The 18,411-nt window shown below is 36.1% G+C and overlaps 3 protein-coding genes across 3 annotated transcripts; 2 read left to right on the forward strand and 1 right to left on the reverse strand.

The window, feature by feature from the left end:
• Positions 1-496: 496 nt before the first annotated feature.
• Positions 497-1,219, reverse strand: LOC132706935 (uncharacterized). Its single transcript, XM_060678533.1, has one exon. It carries the CDS (start codon positions 1,217-1,219, stop codon positions 497-499), a length of 723 nt encoding a protein of 240 aa, XP_060534516.1.
• Positions 1,220-15,078: 13,859 nt separating this feature from the next.
• On the forward strand, positions 15,079-17,451 carry LOC132706936 (uncharacterized). Its single transcript, XM_060678534.1, has 4 exons — positions 15,079-15,083; positions 15,504-16,317; positions 16,367-16,566; positions 17,253-17,451. The coding sequence occupies exons 1-4, from the start codon at positions 15,079-15,081 to the stop codon at positions 17,449-17,451; spliced, it is 1,218 nt and encodes a 405-aa protein (XP_060534517.1).
• Positions 17,452-17,622: 171 nt separating this feature from the next.
• LOC132706938 (uncharacterized) lies at positions 17,623-18,192 on the forward strand. The gene has a single exon (XM_060678535.1). It carries the CDS (start codon positions 17,623-17,625, stop codon positions 18,190-18,192), a length of 570 nt encoding a protein of 189 aa, XP_060534518.1.
• The last annotated feature ends 219 nt before the right edge of the window (positions 18,193-18,411 follow it).

Raw genomic sequence — 18,411 nt, forward strand, 5'->3', positions numbered from 1 at the left:
ACTTTACCACAAATACAACTGGGACAAGGTATTGGGCGCACCACACTAGTTTTGAGAAAAAATGTTTCGCAATTACTATTTATCTTATTGTTATCAGTGTGAATAAAGGTCGTCACATTGAACTGAATTTAATAAATTATGAATTTTTATTTTATTTTTGAACGGACATACTTATTTTCTCCCTATTATCATCTTTATATGGATTTCTTGAGGAACTAACCACTTCGATAAAAAATAATTTTAAATAAAACTGGCGATAGAATTTTTTTGAAGTATCGCTTTACAAATGTCGCTCTCGTTATTTTTAAAAATTTTAGTCTTTATCTAAATCTAAGTTTCATCGCCTTACAATACAACTATTAAAAAATATAATTTATAACCTATAAACTTCAAACAGTGAGCTCCTAAATGTAATACATTCTTTTTACTTTTTACTGTTTTACGATCCGACTAAACTCACTTCTTCTTCTTCTTCTACTTCTTCTCTGTCGATCTGTTAATTCTGAAGCTGCCTCTGCATCTTTTCCTGTGATGTGGATTGCCAACTATCTTTGCACCTTTTAGGTGGTCTGCCGGGAGGTCTTGGGCCGGGCCGGTTGTTTTTCAGGACTATTCTCGAAAGTCTGTTCTCATCCATCCGTTTTACATGGTTGCACCACTGCCTCTTACGTTGTCTTCCCCATCTCACAATATCTTGTATCCCGCACTGCTCTCTGACATCTGTGTTTCTTACTCTGTCTCTTCTTGTTTTCCCCAATATTGTCCTCAGTGTTTTCATCTCTGCTACCCTTAGCATTTGTTTCATCTTGTTGGTGTCTTCGCGGACTTCCGTGCCGTACGTCATGATGGGTCTGATACAAGTCTTGTAGATTCTAATTTTGCTATCCTTGCGCATGTAGGGATTGGACCAGATTATATCTCGTAGGCATCCTGATAGTGCGGATGCTTTGTTAATCTGGCTCCTTATGTCTTTAACTGGGCCGTGGGTGCTTGATATATCTATGCCCAGATATCTGAATCGCATCACTTGTTCTATGGGTTTGTCCTCCACGACCAGCTTACATCTTAGCGGATCCTTCACGATTGAGATACATTTGGCATTGCTGATAGAAATGTTCATATTGAGTTGGCGGTTTTCTAGGAAGAACTGGAATAGTTGTGTCTGAAGGTTGTTCTCTGATTCGGCGATAATTGCTGCATTATCGGCGTAGCACACCATTCCAACTCTTTTGTTGCCCAGTCTGTATCCGAGGTTACTTTCTTTATAATTTTGTCCATGATGAGATTAAACAAAAGGGGGTTTAGACTGTCACCCTGTCTGATTCCTCTCGGTGTTGGGATATTTTCAGTGAATTGATCTCCTGCCTTGACCTTTGTTACGTTATTGTTATGAAGGTTGTGCATTATCTACGTTATGTTTGCTGGTGCTTTATTTTCCATTAATATCTGTAAAACGTCTCCCAATCGGACCTTATCAAATGCCTTTGTTAGGTCAATGAAGCAGATATACGCTGGCATGTTGTACTCTGTGGCCTTTTCTTTTATTTGTTTTATTATGAACATTGCGTCTGTTGTTGACCGTCCATTTGTGAAGCCCTGTTGTTCTTCAGCATTCTTAATTTGTGCTTCCAGTTTGTCCTTGAGAATACTGGTGAAGAATTTTATTGCCGTATTCAAGAGTGTTATTCCTCTATAGTTTTCTGGGCAGGTTTTTAGTCCTTTCTTGAATACAGGTACAGGTAATTTGCAAACTCACTTCATTCTGTAAATAACAAATTCTGTAGGTATAGTTCATTTCACAAGGGTGCATACTTTATCAATCCCTCTACTTTTTTAAAAAATGAAAACTTTCAGAGAAATTAAATCAAACAAAATGCTTAGTGTATTGGAAACATAAAAAAGACGCTGTTTTACGAGCTAGCTGTCCCATTTATCATAAAAATGTACTTTAAAAAGTCAGTCCATGGTGCAAAATTATGTGGAACTATGCATACCGGCCTAATTTCTCAAAAAATTCAAGATACTTTTAGAAACAAACTAGAGTGTACAACCGAGAACATCGTGTTATGTTAAAAAAAAATTTGGAGTTAAGCTTATATGGGTTGAAGAAATCCAGCTAAAATATGACGGCACATCCGGGGTATACCAGAAATCGGTGTCAACTTCCTTACTTTAAATGGAACACGCTATGCATTATTACTTTTTTCGATTCATGGGAAAATTCCCGACACATTTCACGTATAATATTCGCTACCTAAATGTCAAAGTGACAGTCAAGAGCAGACCAAGTAAAATAAAACTAAACTAATAACTGAAACTATAAATATTCAGAAAATAGCAGACTATACCATGGGTTACGTACAAATTTTTTATTATAAAAATAACTCCAGTTTTTTCAATTTTATTTCGATTGTTATAGTATCCTGTATTATTAATAATTGAAATTAGTAACTAAGTTTTTTAACAGTCATTTTCTACAGGGTAAGAGTTGAATTTTAAGGGATATTGATTGGTCTGTAAACGTTATTCTTGGCAGCAATAGAAACGGTAAATAATAAATAAATAAATTATTTGCTTTGGGTCTGCGTAGTGACAATAGGTTTTTACTATAAGTCAAGCTTGGCTATTTTGGATTTTCAGCTTAAACTTTTTGAGAACTACTTTAACAATATTGCGTCGCGGTTGACACGTCTAATAAAATTGAGAAGTCAAATTACGTTAGAATGTCAGAGTCATTAGGGTTCATATAGCTGGGTACATCTGAGACTTCTCTTTTGTTGTTAATAAAAGACAAAAATTTTTTAGGATTTTTTTCAATGTCGCCAATGCCAAAGCTAATCATACCAAATTACAGAAAAATAGAACTTTCGCAAGAAATAGAAGAAAATGTATTGTTTCTAGTTCCCTCTGTAAAATACCTAATTACACACCGATCTAGCGTGCGGGAAGCGTCATGCGTCACTTTGCCACGTCAGTTTCGTTTCCCACGGATCCGAGCCGCTTCGGACATTTCCGGAATATTACCGCACGGGTTTGGGAGCAATCGGATATTTTCGGGGATTTTACTGCTGGGTTTGAATTTTCACGTTTGTCAATTTTGACGGTCATGTCACTGAATGTATTCGTGTTGTTTTGCGAAAATGTACCCAAAAATTAACGGTTGTAGAAAAAGTATAGAATGAAACACGTTCGGTAAACGTTTGAAGTCATTCGTTTATTAAACACTCGCTCCACTCGTGTCAAATAAATTCGTAAGTCAAATGCCGTTTACCGTACTTGTTGTATAATATATTATTTTCTACTCCCCTCTGTAAAATACCTAATTACACACCGATCTAGCATGTGGGAAGTGTCACTTTACCACGTCAGTTTCGTTTCCCATGGACCGGAACCACTTCGGACATTTCCGGAATATTACAGCACGGGTTTGGGGGCAATCGAATGTTTTCGGAGATTTTACCGCACGGCTTGAATTTTGACGTTTGTCAATTCTGACAGTCGTGTCTGTGAATGTATTCGTGTTGTTTTGCGAAAATGCACCCTAAAACTAATGGTCATAGAACAAGTATAGTATGCAACAGTTTCGGTAAACTCGTTTATTAAACACTGGCTCCGCTCGTGTCAAATAAAGTCGTGAGTCAAATGATGTTTGCCGCAATTGTTGTATAATGTACTATTACGCCAACAAAGTGTTATGCCGTAAAGTAAATGCATTTTTTTTTTGGTATATACTTTTCTGTGGCTCCAATTGTCGTTATTAAGGTCGGTTCTTAACCGCTGCGTGTTTTTCGAAGTTTAAGATTTGCTTTCGGTCAAATTATTAGTGTCCTGGATCTTAGTGAACAGATGGTGTCCTTTTGATGATGTAAGTGTTCGTTGTGAAAGCGAGGCCCTTTTTTATGGTATGGGTTTGCAACCAGAGTTTCATTTTTTGTGTTATGAGGTCATAAAATATGTAGCGGTCTATGACCGAAATGAAAAAAATCTCGACGGTAGTCTGTAATGGGCGAGTGTCCTTGGTAGACTTTCCCAAAGTCCGGAAAAGCAAAGAAGAAGAAGATTTTGTCTCTATTTCCTTTCTATCTCTGGGTCCGCCTGCGCGCGTCTTCTCCCTCTAAAGAACGACGTATTTAGTTATATCTATGTAAATTTTTTTGTCTTAGTTTTTAAAAATGTTTTCCTTATACTTACAATATAATATTAATTATTAATATTAATTTCTCTACACCACACATATGTTCAGTTCCCGTTATTGCTGTGCCTGTTCCCATTACCGGTTACTGGTTGACTTGATAATTCTGTGAAGTCGTAATTTTTGGGAGAGGGTCCGTCACAAGCGAAAACGATATACTTTAAGCCACACATTTGGGCTTTACCCATAGAGTATTGTATTAAATAAATAAATAAAAAGCTAAATATTCCAAAGTGACTAAGAGCAAATTAAAAGATAAATACGATACGATAATCTTCTCCTCATAATGCCGTTATCATTCCCGTATTTTCTTTTCGAAATAATCTATTTATCGAATATAAACGCTATTGCAGTTTCGACGTCGGTCAATTTATCACTCCAAATTGAAACGGAATTGCGCGGGGTGATTGATAAACTAGCCTTAAATTGCGCTAACCGCGGTTATCCGTACTCGCCGTCGATACGTTCTGCTCTCTTAAGAAGTCCGGTATGATTAATTTTATTGCCAACTTTAGATATTACACGCCTGATCAGATGAAATGTTTACGATAGTACCAAGTCGAACAGGTCGAGAAGCAAAGTCGTACGCGATTATTGATTTCGTGATTTTGAAAGTAGAGAGCTTTACGGTGCTGCCGACATGTTCGTATCATCCGACGTAATTGCGATGACGGCAACATTTGTGACGTTCCGATCGTCCTCTTCGAGGTTTAAGTACCGCGCGGTACTTGTAAACGAATGACAATAGGAAACGCATACGTTAACTGTAAACCTCTCCGTAAATCAAGTGGAAAAAACCGCTTCACATACACACTTCTTCAGGTACATATGGGTTTTATAGTGTTACAATAAATAAATCTGGCGTTTACGGTGGAGCATCTCGCGGACGGCGGATGTGGGAGAATAAAATTTGGAGTCATTGGCGGTGACCGCTTCGGGACTTACAATACAAGGATAATTTTATTTATTTATATTAATTAATATTTATTTACGTATTAAAAAGAAATAAAATAATAATCTTAGTAACAAAGAATTTCACTTCATAATAATAACAATAATTATTATTAACTTAACTTTTTAAAAAAATACTTTCCAGTCATTTGAACAGAAAATATACACCACAGTGATATGAAGATAGAAAGCTCCTTATTGAATTTGAAGCTACTAAATCCTTTCCTTGGTACATTTTTTATTTAATCATCACAAATATCAATCGTATTGTTTTCTATCTTTTCATCCTTCAATAGCAATAGCTCTGTCCGTCATTGTGTTTAATACTTCCTTCATCTATGTTATAGCTGGTCTTTCTTCTATTCGAAGGAGCATAATTCAGAGCTCTTTTTGGCCACCTAGACATTAATACTCATTCCAGGTTTGGTTTCTATTTTTCTGTTGTAGTGCAAATTCTTTTCCTTGTTCTTCTAATTTGTTCGTTAGAGATACTGTTTCTTGAAAGCGATGCGGAAAACGGTTCTTTACAGATTGGTAATCGAAAGATTCACAATAATAATGATGACAATAACTTTTTTTTTTCATAGAAACACACCACTGCAACACTTTTTACAAAACTTCTGGATCCCTCCTGAGCCGGTTTTTGCTGATTCGAACTTGCTAACGTATCGCCAATCATCTTGTTGGTTTCTTCAGAGTTTGAGTGAAATTGGCTCGTATTTTACTCTGTACCTGCTTTTATATTGAGGGGATGACTGATTCCCATATTGGTGACAGGTAAAGACCTGAGTCTCGGTTAAGATTGTTAGGTTGTTTATATATTTCTATAGACTCTCAGATTTTTTGTTAGTAAAAGAATTGAATATTGAATAAAATTTTATGTCCGGTTTCGTGATTGTATTGGGCAACAGCTGTTGAGTTTATTTGTCTTAGTCGTAAGGCTCTTTCGTGTTCTTTGAGCCTAGTCGATGTTTTTCGTCCCGTTTCTCCAATGTATTCTTTGCCGCATATGCATGGAATGCTGTAAACTACTGGCATCTCAAATGTAATTCTGTCTTTGACGGATCGAAGATGATGAGAGATTTTTGGACAAGTGGTTTTGACGTTATAATTCTTTGAAAGTTTTGATATGTGATCCGTGATGTTTTGAACGCAAGGAAGGACTACAATAATAATAATATTGGAAGGTTGTGGTGAAGTGCATTTTGTGATAATTAATATCTTTGATGTGAAAATTATTAGAGAGAAGAGCAGAGGTAAGGTGTTTTAATTCAGGGTTCAGTGAATCGGGCTGAGACAGTTTCACGGCTCTGTAAATTGAGAGAGTTGATAATCGATGATGCGAGCCAGTTTCAGTCAAGCTCTGAAGAAGCCAACAGAATGATTGGCGAAACGTTAGCAAAAACCGACTCAGCAAAAACCGACGCAGTGGGAGTTTTGTAAAAAGTAATGACAATAACTATTAGAATAATACGATTTTAGTATACAGCGTGATGTTGGAGCTTAGCTTCCTATATTAGTCATTTTTATAATTATCCACCCTAAACTAATCTTTTACATTTTAAGCTAGCAAATAGGCTTTTTAATTAAACACCTGTTAGTTGTTTAAAGAAAAAAGAGCAACACATTTTACAAGACCCACGAGGCGATCCTAGAAATCTGCTTATGCAATTTTAAGCTACTGATTCCTTTTTCTAGATGACGCTATTTATTTAAATGTTATTAACAATTTATTGAAACCGATCTTATATATGAAAAAAAAAAACAAAAAAAAAACACCACCTCATATTGGTATTAGGTGTAGTAATAAAGAGGTCCATTCTATAATTATAATCATAATTAATTTATTGTAATATAATTTGTGATGTTTGGAGACTCGCTTCCTATAACAATAAATTTTATCATAATCTGACGTAATATTTACTTTACGGCAACCTGTTTACAGAAAACAGAATACAGCATTGTCTACAAGAGCGATGAGATGGTGATAGAAGCTTCTTATTGAATTTAAAGGTTTTTTTAAATAAAATATTTTATGCAAATATTATTAATAATTATTATTAATCTAACCTTACCTTAAACTTGTGGTAACCTATTATATTATAAAGTTGATATATAACCTACCAATTATTTCAAGAAAAAAATGTGGTCTACAAGAGCGGCGAGACGAAATTTTTACTAGTAGATATTAAGCTACCGATTAATTTTTCTATAAGGTGTATTTTTCCAGAGAGTTCTATTTCTCAAAAATTTTCATTCTAACAAATTCTTTTCAGTTTTTAAGAGAATTTCCTGTTTGTATTTGCAAGTGATAATAATGTTTCACTAGGCAATTAGAAAAATAAATTATGAGAACTTTTCGAAATATAAATTGCATAGATGTTATGAAAAAGCAGTTATTTAGAATTACCCTCATATAGAATTTCGATTTAAAAAAAAAGCTTTCCACATTAGCAGAATTTTTCAAAAAAATATTTGTCTTTGAGCAAACTTATCTAATATATTAAAATGAGCATGTATTTTATACATGCATAATTTCAATTTTTAATCAAGTTTTCCACCTTTTTTAATTAAGCTCTGAAGAAGCCAACAGGATGGCGATACGTCAGCAAGTTCGATTCAACAAAAATGGACCCCGGAGGAGTCCAGAAGCTTTATAAATAATAGAGTTTTAATTGATCCAAAAAATTATATTTATAATATATTAAGTTTGTAAATATACGTGTTGAGCAAATCTAAGCAAAAAAAAATATTTTTTGAAAATTAGTTTTATTTCATATTAACTTTTATACTGCAATAATAATAATTTCATAACATTTTTTACTTTTTCCTCTAGAATTACTTTCTGTTCTACATAACAGCTTTTCCTAAATTATTGTGTTTATATTTGTCGCCAAATAACATGGACTAGCCAGTAGGTAGTACTAAAATACCATGGTAATCATGTATTCTAATTTTTGAAAAGAATTATAACACTTTACAGATTTTTTTGCAAGTCCGTTATGTAAAAATTTAATCGCTTCTTACATAAATTCTATAAGATTTATTTTAACTTCCTTCGGTTGCGGATTTTACTGACTTTATTAGTTGAGGGATTAACAAGTTACTATCGGTACTGTTATCGTGTCTTTTTATAAAACTCTATTAAACTTCTTAATATAGGGTGTAATATTCAACGTACGCCTCTGACGAATGGATGTAAAAGATTTACGGCACTTAAGAGTCTCAAGGAGCCGCGAGAACAGTTAGTCTCTTTAAAAATGCTGGTACTTCCAAATAGGGTACCACAATGGCGTTAAGTTGGATCCGAGGAAAGCGTTTGTCGCCTTTTGTTAAATATATTTTTATTCATAAACAGTACAGCGCTATAAATAGTCGGATAAAAGTCGTACTGCTGAGATATTTATTTTTTTCCGATTGTTCGGCTCCGCGCTGCCGTCGGATTGAGATTTTATAATATTTGACGCGGGGATTCGTGAGAACGTTCGAAAACGGGAACGGAAATTGGGTCGCGCCTGCCCCGATCGGTAACTCAAAAATTACAAAAGATCTCGTGCGAAATCCGAGACACGGTTCTCGTGCTTTCAGCTTTTAAAAATATTACGTACGTGCTTCGTATAAATTACAATACCGAACTATAAATCTCGATAATTACATAATGGCCTGGCCGTTAAACATTGTATAGAGGTGTTTTAAAAATGCGTCTGAAAGTTGCCTTAGCGGTGGGGAGTATATAGGTTTACGTTTTACGTTCTCATGAATTATGCTAAAAAATTCCATCGGGATATAAATCTCCGTAATGGTTGTGTTATTGGGAGTATAAAGTTGGTAGCGAGTGCTCGATATGCAGGGACGTACTCTGCCCGAAATGAAATTCTCTAGTGAGCTCTTGCGAAATGATCAATGGTAGTAGGGTTTTCCAGCGTTACTAAGGTCTCCTCAAACATGCTGCCGAAGTTTCCTTGTAAAATAAATAGAGGTTTTGTCCTGCAAAATGGTCGTGAAAAGATTGAAAGGACTCACGGGCACTGTTTGCTTGCAGGATATAGATACACTTTTGCAGGACCGATTTTAAGATTCGACTCTCATATTTTGACCAATACTTAATATCGACGTTATAAACGTAAAAGCTGCAATAATAATAAAAATGCATTTAATTTTTGAAGTGCAAAGAATTACTTTTTTGTTAGTCACAGAAATAATTAATTATAATTTTGTGGATTTCAGTTGCGTATTCAAATCAATATCAAAATAAATCAAGTTATATCGTACCAATTAGTCAATTAGTCAAATGTTGTAAAACTCGAAAAAAAAAACTGAATAGCACTTGGACATTAAGGAAAATCTTTCATTTTCGATTCAGCGAAAAGACTCGTTTGAATTTGATATTTTATAATCTTCAAGCAGTGAGATATTGACCTTTGCATATATACTTTCTCAAAAGAGTGGGAACGCAACTCATTCAACAGTCATTCAATGGTTGGTAATGAAGGTTTATAGGGATTTTATCAATGGCGTCTCATATCTCGTTAACATATAGTGGTTATATTTATAGCTTGCTGACTTTCTATCCTGTTTCGAAATAAAATCCTTTCGGGTTTCCCCTTAATCAAGATTAGTTACCGATCTAAATAAAATCAAAATACTCGTAAACTCAGATTGCTTGAAAATATTCAATGGGTAAGACTGGGCTTGTGGAATTGACCGATCATTTTGTTTTGTGTCAATTGGCCAGTCAATTAACCGAAATAATTTTTAAAATACCATAAAACTTGTATTTATTTATTTATATTTATTTATAAGGTGCGTTATCGCGCTGTCGGGTCGTACTGAGAACCAAATGGAGTCGTTATTATTATTCCCCGAATTGCTAAGTATCTTATTCGGTAAATTCGACATCACATACTGATAATAATTTATTATAGAATACATATTATTATAAAATGATGATAGATAACACTCTACAATTGCAAGATGCTATTTAAATCATTTTTTGACTAGTCAACTGACTAGTCACTGACGGTCAAGTTCCAACACTATTGGATTAAAAGCATATGAAAAGGATACAGACTGTGCATGTTAACACCTTTACTTCTTCTCAAGTCTTTGTCTCATCCAGTGTGACTCAAGGCCGCACTTGTTTCCCTTGTTTTGCAACCTATTTTTCGACAAAAATTGATGTATCTTGCGTTCCTCATTTCTTCTCTTTGCTGCAAACTAAAATTTATTCAAGAAAATCGTCACTTTTGATGATTATCTAACACTAGAGCACGATCTTGGCAGATCTCGACATGTGAAAGTGAAAAGTAATGAAATTCCGCAAGACCGAAGCTGTATTCATCATAAATAAGAGTCCACTGGACTGAGCTGATTCTATAGTAAATCGTCCGGATGCTAGAATTTTTGAAACTAAAGGGAATTTTGCTATAGTCGACTCTATGAAAACTTTATATTTTTCACATGATCGCATACATCGTGAGCATGCTTCATTAGCTTATCTTGGAATGGTAGTATTTCATTCTGTTAATTCCATAGCTTATTCTTTTTTCATTTACTGTAACTTCATTTGTAAATCTGCTTGACCTTGATAATAAATAAATTATTAAATTATAGTTAAGTATTTTTTTTTTCGAAATGATAACGATTCGTTGACGACTACTTCACTGAAAGCATTTAATCTCGTAATATCGTCATTTCCAAGAACAATTCATTCTGGAATAATGGACACAGTATATACGAATATTAATATCGGAAGGCCATCCCTGCAAAGCCTAAGTATAAGGTACGGGACCGAACGACTCCTGCGAGAGTGCGGTCGTAAATTCAAGCAGGACTGCGACATCGCACGCACTTTCATGTAAATCCTGCGAGTCCTTGCGCTCAGAAATCCGTAGAGCACCTGAAGGATAAACGATTTATGGTTGAATAAATGAAAGTGGAGACCGCGGCGGGTTTGTTTGTGTCTTGGGGCGGCGGGATTGATTTACGCAACGCCCGGTGGAATTTATATTTCGGACTCGACATTGCGTAACCGGTCGGTTAAGGAGGTTAAGATAGAGAGAATATTTAACCTTATTTGAAGAAAAGAAGAAGAATTTGGTTGCCTACGGAAGCAAACGTCATCCTGCATTGTGGGGAACATAGTTCAACGGAAAAGAAACATCTGTCACGTCTCACATTGTTGAGAGCTATTTCAAATAAGTTTGAACTAATAACATGCAGTAAATTATATTTATGGAGGAAAGCTCAATGTGTGCCCATTGTTTACAATCTATATGTATGTATGTATATGACAACATACTGAGTTATTAAAATTCAATGTAGGACACCAAAATAACTGCTGACATTTCGCCCAAGAGCGACCTCTCCGAAGAATCGTTTCTTTATTGTTAGGAGTTCTTTACGGGGTTATTAAAATTGGTTTTTATGCTCCGCAAGTGGTTTTAGTTTGACCCAAGATAAAGCGGAAAATTTAACTAATTTTTGGTTGCGTTATTTACGTTGTCTCTTCCGTTGCCGATGTCTCCTTCGTAATGGCTTCAAGCCAGAGTTGTTTTCAATCTTTTTTTCGAACACAATTTTCGGTCCAAATTATATACAAGTAAATAATAAAAGAAACATTTTATGATTTGATTTGATGACCAATGTAAAATAGTCCTTGCCGATCATTTTGCATTAATCCTAACCCAGACAATATCACATTGGAGACAAAAAAGCATTCGTCGCCATTTTGTTATGTCTAGAAAACGTAGTTGATACTTGATATCATAACTTTTAAATTAGGTCAAGATGATTTATTATTTAAAAATATTATGTCTAAATCATAATTGTACTGAAGCTCCAAAACTTGTGCCTGACATTCATATCTTATAAAAGTCAATTCTTTTACAATATTTTTAAACGTCATATTTAATGGACAAAGTTATTATTCTATAATAACTTTGTAGTAATAATAGATTTTAAAAAAATATTCTTCGTGTACGTTTCGCCAATAATCCTATTGGGTTCTTCAGGGCTCAAACTGGCTCGCATTCTACTCTATACCTGAAATATGATCTTTATAGAGGAATTAGCACTAAATTTCTTGCCTGTAGTCAACTGTTCTACCATAGAAAAATCCGAGAATCCATAGAAATCTGTAAACAATCAAACAATGTTTTACCGCGACTTATTCACCTTTCAGAATTAGTGATTCAAGACATTGTTCATGCTCCTCCTTTAGCTCCAACCCCCTCAAACAGTATATAAGCAGGTACAGCCCAGCCTAGAGTGCGAGCCAGTTTCAGTCAAGCTCTGAAGAAGCTAACAAGATGATTGGCGCTAGGAGTCCAAAAGTTTTTTAAATAGTATTTCAGGAGCTTGTGGCAGTTTCTTTGAACAAAAAACGTTTTTCTAGTTATTAGCTGGGAATGTTAATCGACTTTGTACTCTGCTAACTACCGCAAGCTTATAGCAGTATGTATTTTATCATAATATACGCCTTTTTATATTTGTATAGTAGTATTAATTGTGGAAATGTTATTTGCGTAGATGTGTTCTTGTAGAACGCCCATAACTATTTTTTCTAGGTTAATAATGGTTCATTTATTATTGTTGTTATTAATACAACGAGAACCTTTTTTAGATTTTACAAAAACAAACAGAACAAACAAAACCATTCAGTTTTATTGCCTAAAAAACGATACTTTTTGAACCTTTTTTAGATTTCACAAAAACAAACAGAACAAACAGAACCATTCAGTTTTATTTCCGATAGGGTAGTATATCCTTTGTAAGAAAACATGCTTTGTAGCGTCAATTTAGTGCATTTCGAAGTAAATGGGATCAGATGAACCTGTCCTGGAATCAGGAGTGGAATGGAGTAGTTCTCAATCACATTATTGTTTGTAGGATGAAGATGTCAGAGAAGAGCCTTTGACCTCAATTTTGCATGGAATGTGAGTCTACGTTATAGCCTGGAGCAACATAGCACTTAAAAGCAAGTCACCTCTAGTTTTTCCGGACTATGAAATCTGATATTTCAGCAAGTAATGTCAGTTTAAATAGTGCTGCAATTACTAGAAATTTCTTCCCACAAGCGAATTAAAGGACCAGACTTATGGCATATAGGATATGATAGCTACTGGGTAATTCATTATATTTTGACAACCACCAACAGGGTTAATTTTGAAAGACAGGAAAAAAGTGTAAAACAAAACTTTGAAGATTTTTGCTCTATTATCTTATGTAAATGTCAGAAAAAAACAAACGACTATTTCAAGTTGTCAAAATGACAACAACATTATATTTGTTAAATGAAATTCCCTATATATTGGTAGCTTGAATCGTAGATGAAATAGATATAGTTTAGCTACATTTCATTTAGCTGTTTTCGAGATATTTCAGTTTAAAAATAATTATCGTTCGGTTTCTGGTCAATTGCCATACTGTGTAAAAATGATCAAGTCTGTCTTAATAGCAACCATATTATCTATGTTTGCTATTGTTTTAACAATGTTCCACTTTTGGCCACTAATCAAAACTAAAGATCTCCAGCGTAAGTAAAATAGGAAGAGGAAGAAAAATGACAAATAATAAAATTATAAAAGAAAATATATCCGGGTAGAAGAGTTCCTTCAATAAATACAATTAAAAATGTAATTAAACAATTTGAGGTCCGAAATAGTGTCAGACGGAAGACCAGGACAATGGAAAGAATTTTTAATGAAGACCTCAATATATCATTTTACTACTAAAAAAAATTATCCGGAGAGTTCTATAGTAAAACAAACGCTAAAATATGATAAGTTTTACCCGTATAAGTTCCTTCCAGTGCAAAATTTAACCGATGAACATAAAAGGCAGAAGCTCAAATTTTGCGTCGAAATGTATAGACGCTCTCAAGAAGATGGAAATTTTCTAAACAAAATAATATTTACGGATGAGGCTTCGATTATAGGAAGAATAAGCATTTTTGCTCCACCAATAATCCACACAAAATGCAGGCAGTGAAAATACAAGGACGGACGTCAGTTAATGTATGGTGTGGTATGTTGGACAATATGGTGGTCAGATCAGTTAGTGAAATTAATTTGCCATCAAGATGGCGCACCTGCACATAATGTCCAACCTTTACCGATTATCTAAATAATAAATATAGACCTTGGATAGGTAGGCAAGAAACTATCAAATCGCTTGTCAAAAGCGCCGACCTGAATCCTTGTGACATGTTTTTGTGGGGAGACTTAAAAAATAAAATTTATTATAATAGGCCTGAAAGTTTACAAGTGATAAGAGAATGATATCGTTTTACAAGATCTAAATAGAGAAAATCCTGATTTCATGACCTCGTGTATTAATAGGAAATTGAAAGAAAATATTGTCCGATGTATAGAAAATAATGGAGGTTCTATGGAAAATGTTTAACATTAATTATTGATATTTTTAATGTTTGACTAATGTAATTTTATTATTGGCGTCTTTCCTCAGTATAACCCATTTGAAATATATTAAGTTATTTAACTTAATTTTTGTTTAGTTGCAAATATAGATAATACGGCTGCTATCAAGGCAGACTTGACCATTTTTAAACAATATGGCCATTATCTACAAATCGAATGATAATTATTGTTGAAACTAAAATATCTCAAAAACGGCTAAATAAAATGTCAATAAACTATATGTTTTCGAAATCGGAAAGAAAAGATCTACGATTTAGGTTAATACTATATAAGGCATTTCATTTAAAAAAAAAATGATGTTGCTGCCATTTTGACAGCTTGCGATCGTCGTTTGTTTTTTATGACATTTTCATAAGACAATAGAGCAAAAATTTTCAAACTTTTTTCCTATCTTTCAAAATTAACCCTGTATGTGGCTCTCAAAATAAAATGACATACCATGTACAAGTTTGGGTCGGTTGCCACATCTTTTACTGGATGTACAAACTATACGTAATGAGGTAAGCTTATCCTTGTTGAATCTACCCCAGGCAATTTTTGGATTTGCAAGATTTCCAGGGAAGAGTTACAAAAAGTTAAAACCTACGTTTACTGACTTCCAATTACTATATCACAGGGGTGCAAGCTAGCTCGCGTCCGTGGTAGAATACCACACGTGCACCCTGGGTAACGCTAAATGAGCTAGAGCGAACAGGCGATCAAACTATCTCTCAGATCTCCTGGCCTATACACAAAAACCTCTTTCCCCAATGAGAGGCGCACATCAGCAAACCACAGGCTCTTTTAAGGGCCCAATGACTAGAACTCTCGGGCCTATTGTCCGAATTTGCCAAATAAACATAGACGGCATTAGCCGATCAAAGAGTGAAATTCTATCTAAATTGTTAACCTCGAACGATGTCGACCTGGTAGTCATTCAGGAAACTCATGCTGCAGATGAACAACATTCACTCCGTTGTAACAAAGATTGGAGATATACATATAACAAACATTTACAAGCCTCCAAAAATGCTTTGGCCACCACAGGTTACAGACTTGCGCCCACACCCAGCTGTCTACCTAGGAGACTTTAATAGCCACCACCAGGAATGGAAATATAGCAAAAACGACGAAAATGGAGATACTCTGGTGGTTTGGGCAGAGAGAAACCAACTTTTTCACGTTTTCGATGCTAAAGCCAAGGGCACATACAGGTCCGCTGCGTGGAAGCAGGAATACAACCCTGATTTGTGCTTTGTGACAAGAGACCAGTACCATAAACCTGTACCAACTAGAAGAAAAGTGCTCGACAACTTCCCTCATAGCCAGCACAGACCCATTATTTACGAAATAGGTATCCAAGTTCCACTAATCACATCTGTCCCTCGACCACGCTGGAATTTTGGCAGAGCTAACTGGACCTCCTTTGCCATTGAGCTTGACAAGTGCCTCCCCTGGATTCCGCCGACGCACAAAAATTACGATAGGTTCATTGGTGCCGTCATCTCTTCTGCTAAGAAACATGTCCCAAGGGGCTATCGCAAAGAGTACGTTCCTGGTTGGAACGAAAATAGCGACCGTCTCTACCAACAATTCCTTGACAGCGGCGACGGTGAGATAGCAGATGAACTCCTCCACAGCCTGGACAAAGCTAGAAGGGATAAATGGACAAGCACAGTCGAGTCACTGGACTTCAAAAAATCGAGCCGCAAAGCGTGGTCTCTTTTAAGAAAACTAGGAGATGACGGCCCAACTGCCCGCCGTAACACTGATATCCACCCAAATAAAGTCGCCTCCCACATAGTCAAGGGGGAAAAGCATCAAGCAATTCACGACTAACATTAAGAAGCAGCTGAAGCACCTAAAACTGACCAGCCCGGAAGAATCAACATTCTCCTGCCCCTTTACTATAGAAGAGGTGAACACAGCAATCAAAGACACAAAGAGCGGCAAAGCACCTGGACTGGATGGCGTCCACCCAGAGTTTTTGATACACTGTGGAAAGTGAGCAAGAACATGGTTGTTTTACACCAGTATATTACAATCAGGACAAATCCCAAAAAAGCTGAAACAAACCAACATAATCGCAATCCTAAAGCCTGGAAAAGCTGCCGACAAGCCAGAAAGCTACCGCCCCATTGCACTGCTGAATGCAATATATAAACTTCTTGAACGACTTGTTCTTAATAGAATCAACCCAGTACTGTCCTGCCACATCTCAATAGAGCAGGCGGGATTTCGACCAGGGCGCAGAACAACAGACCAAGTTTTAGCTCTTAGCTTAGCTACATAGAAGGTGGCTACCAAAGGAAAATGAAGACCTCAGTGGCATTTATAGACTTGACGGCAGCATACGACACGGTCTGGAAGGATGGTCTGCTCTTCAAATTGCTAAAAGTAATCCCATGCAAAACAATATATCGACTAATGAACAACATGCTTAGTAGTAGATGCTTCGCGGTCTCCATGGGAAGTGCAAAAAGCTCTAATAGGACCCTAAACAACGGACTTCCACAAGGATCTGTACTCGCCCCAACTTTATTTAACCTGTACATATCAGATATGCCACCTACCCAAAGTCAAAAATTCGGGTATGCGGATGATTGGGCAATTGCAACCAGGGACAAGTCAATGAAAACTACCGAGCGCGTACTCACAGAGCACCTTGCGACACTAGGGGAATTCTTTAGGTCGTGGCGACTTAAGCCGAATCCGAACAAGACAGAGGTATGCTGTTTCCACCTAAACACCAAAATGGCTCACAGGCAGCTCCAAGTCTATGCTGACAACCACCTGCTAACACACAACACCACCCCAAAATATCTGGGAGTGGCTCTAGACAGAACACTGTCTTTTAAACAACACCTCCAAAATACAGCAGCCAAATGAAGAACTAGGAACAACATAATCCACAAATTATGCGGAACAACATGGGGTTCGAATGCTTCCACACTGCGATGCTCGGCCCTGGGGCTTGTCTACTCAACTGCTGAATACTGTGCGCCAGTGTGGCTGAATAGTGCTCACACAAGACTTGTTGACACACAATTAAACACAACAATGCGGTTAATATCTGGTACAATAAAATCCACTCCGACCCAATGGCTTCCGCTACTAAGTTTTATACCACCTCCAGAACTACGACGGCAAAATGCCTTACTGAAAACCTTTAAGAAGATACAGAACAACCCTAACTTGCCAATCCAGAATGAAATTGCTGATGCCAACCGCAATCGCTTGGGTTCGAGAAACCCGCCAACGAGAACAGCCGAAGAACTGAGGGCAAACGACTTCCAGTTAAACAATCAGTGGAGCAACATACAGAATGAAGCCATCCCAGCTATCAGAGACATGCCCGGTATAAATACTACCCCTCCGGGATTTGACCTACCACGGAAGGTCTGGTCCACTCTAAACAGAATAAGAACTGGGCATGGAAACTGTGCAGTCTTCCGGTATAAATGGGACCAAACCCAAAGTCCCGAATGTGACTGTGGTGCAGACAGGCAAACAATCCAGCACATTACAACCGAATGTCCTATAAGAAGATACGACGGTGATCCGGAGGACTTCCTGTGCGCGACTCCAGCATCGATTGAATACATCTATAATTTAGATATTAAATTGTGACTTAATTATGTACTGTGTATATTTATGAAATACGCTAAATAAATAAACTATATCACACATTATACTACTTGGACAACTGCTAGCTCGTTTCAGAGAACCGAATTTCACACTTTACACACAAAAAAGCAAATCAAAGTTTTGTTGTTCTCATAACATATACACAAAAAAAAATTATGTAATTTTTTTATACTACATTTTTATTGAATCTCAGTTCTTCCT

Source organism: Cylas formicarius, unplaced genomic scaffold (assembly GCF_029955315.1).
Source record: "Cylas formicarius isolate icCylForm1 unplaced genomic scaffold, icCylForm1.1 PGA_scaffold_9__14_contigs__length_23061073, whole genome shotgun sequence".
Lineage (NCBI taxonomy): Eukaryota > Metazoa > Arthropoda > Insecta > Coleoptera > Brentidae > Cylas > Cylas formicarius.

What these genes read in the sequence shown, in the direction of transcription:
- LOC132706938 (XM_060678535.1), top strand. Translation starts at nt 17,623, where the DNA reads ATGCGGTTAATATCTGGTACAATAAAATCCACTCCGACCCAATGGCTT.
- LOC132706936 (XM_060678534.1), top strand. An exon ending in TAGGAGATGACGGCCCAACT is followed by an intron (nt 16,318 to 16,366) that starts GCCCGCCGTAAC and finishes CCTCCCACATAG; the next exon opens with TCAAGGGGGAAAAGCATCAA. An exon ending in TTTTTGATACACTGTGGAAA is followed by an intron (nt 16,567 to 17,252) that starts GTGAGCAAGAAC and finishes GGAATTCTTTAG; the next exon opens with GTCGTGGCGACTTAAGCCGA.
- LOC132706935 (XM_060678533.1), bottom strand. Translation starts at nt 1,219, where the DNA reads ATGGTGTGCTACGCCGATAATGCAGCAATTATCGCCGAATCAGAGAAC.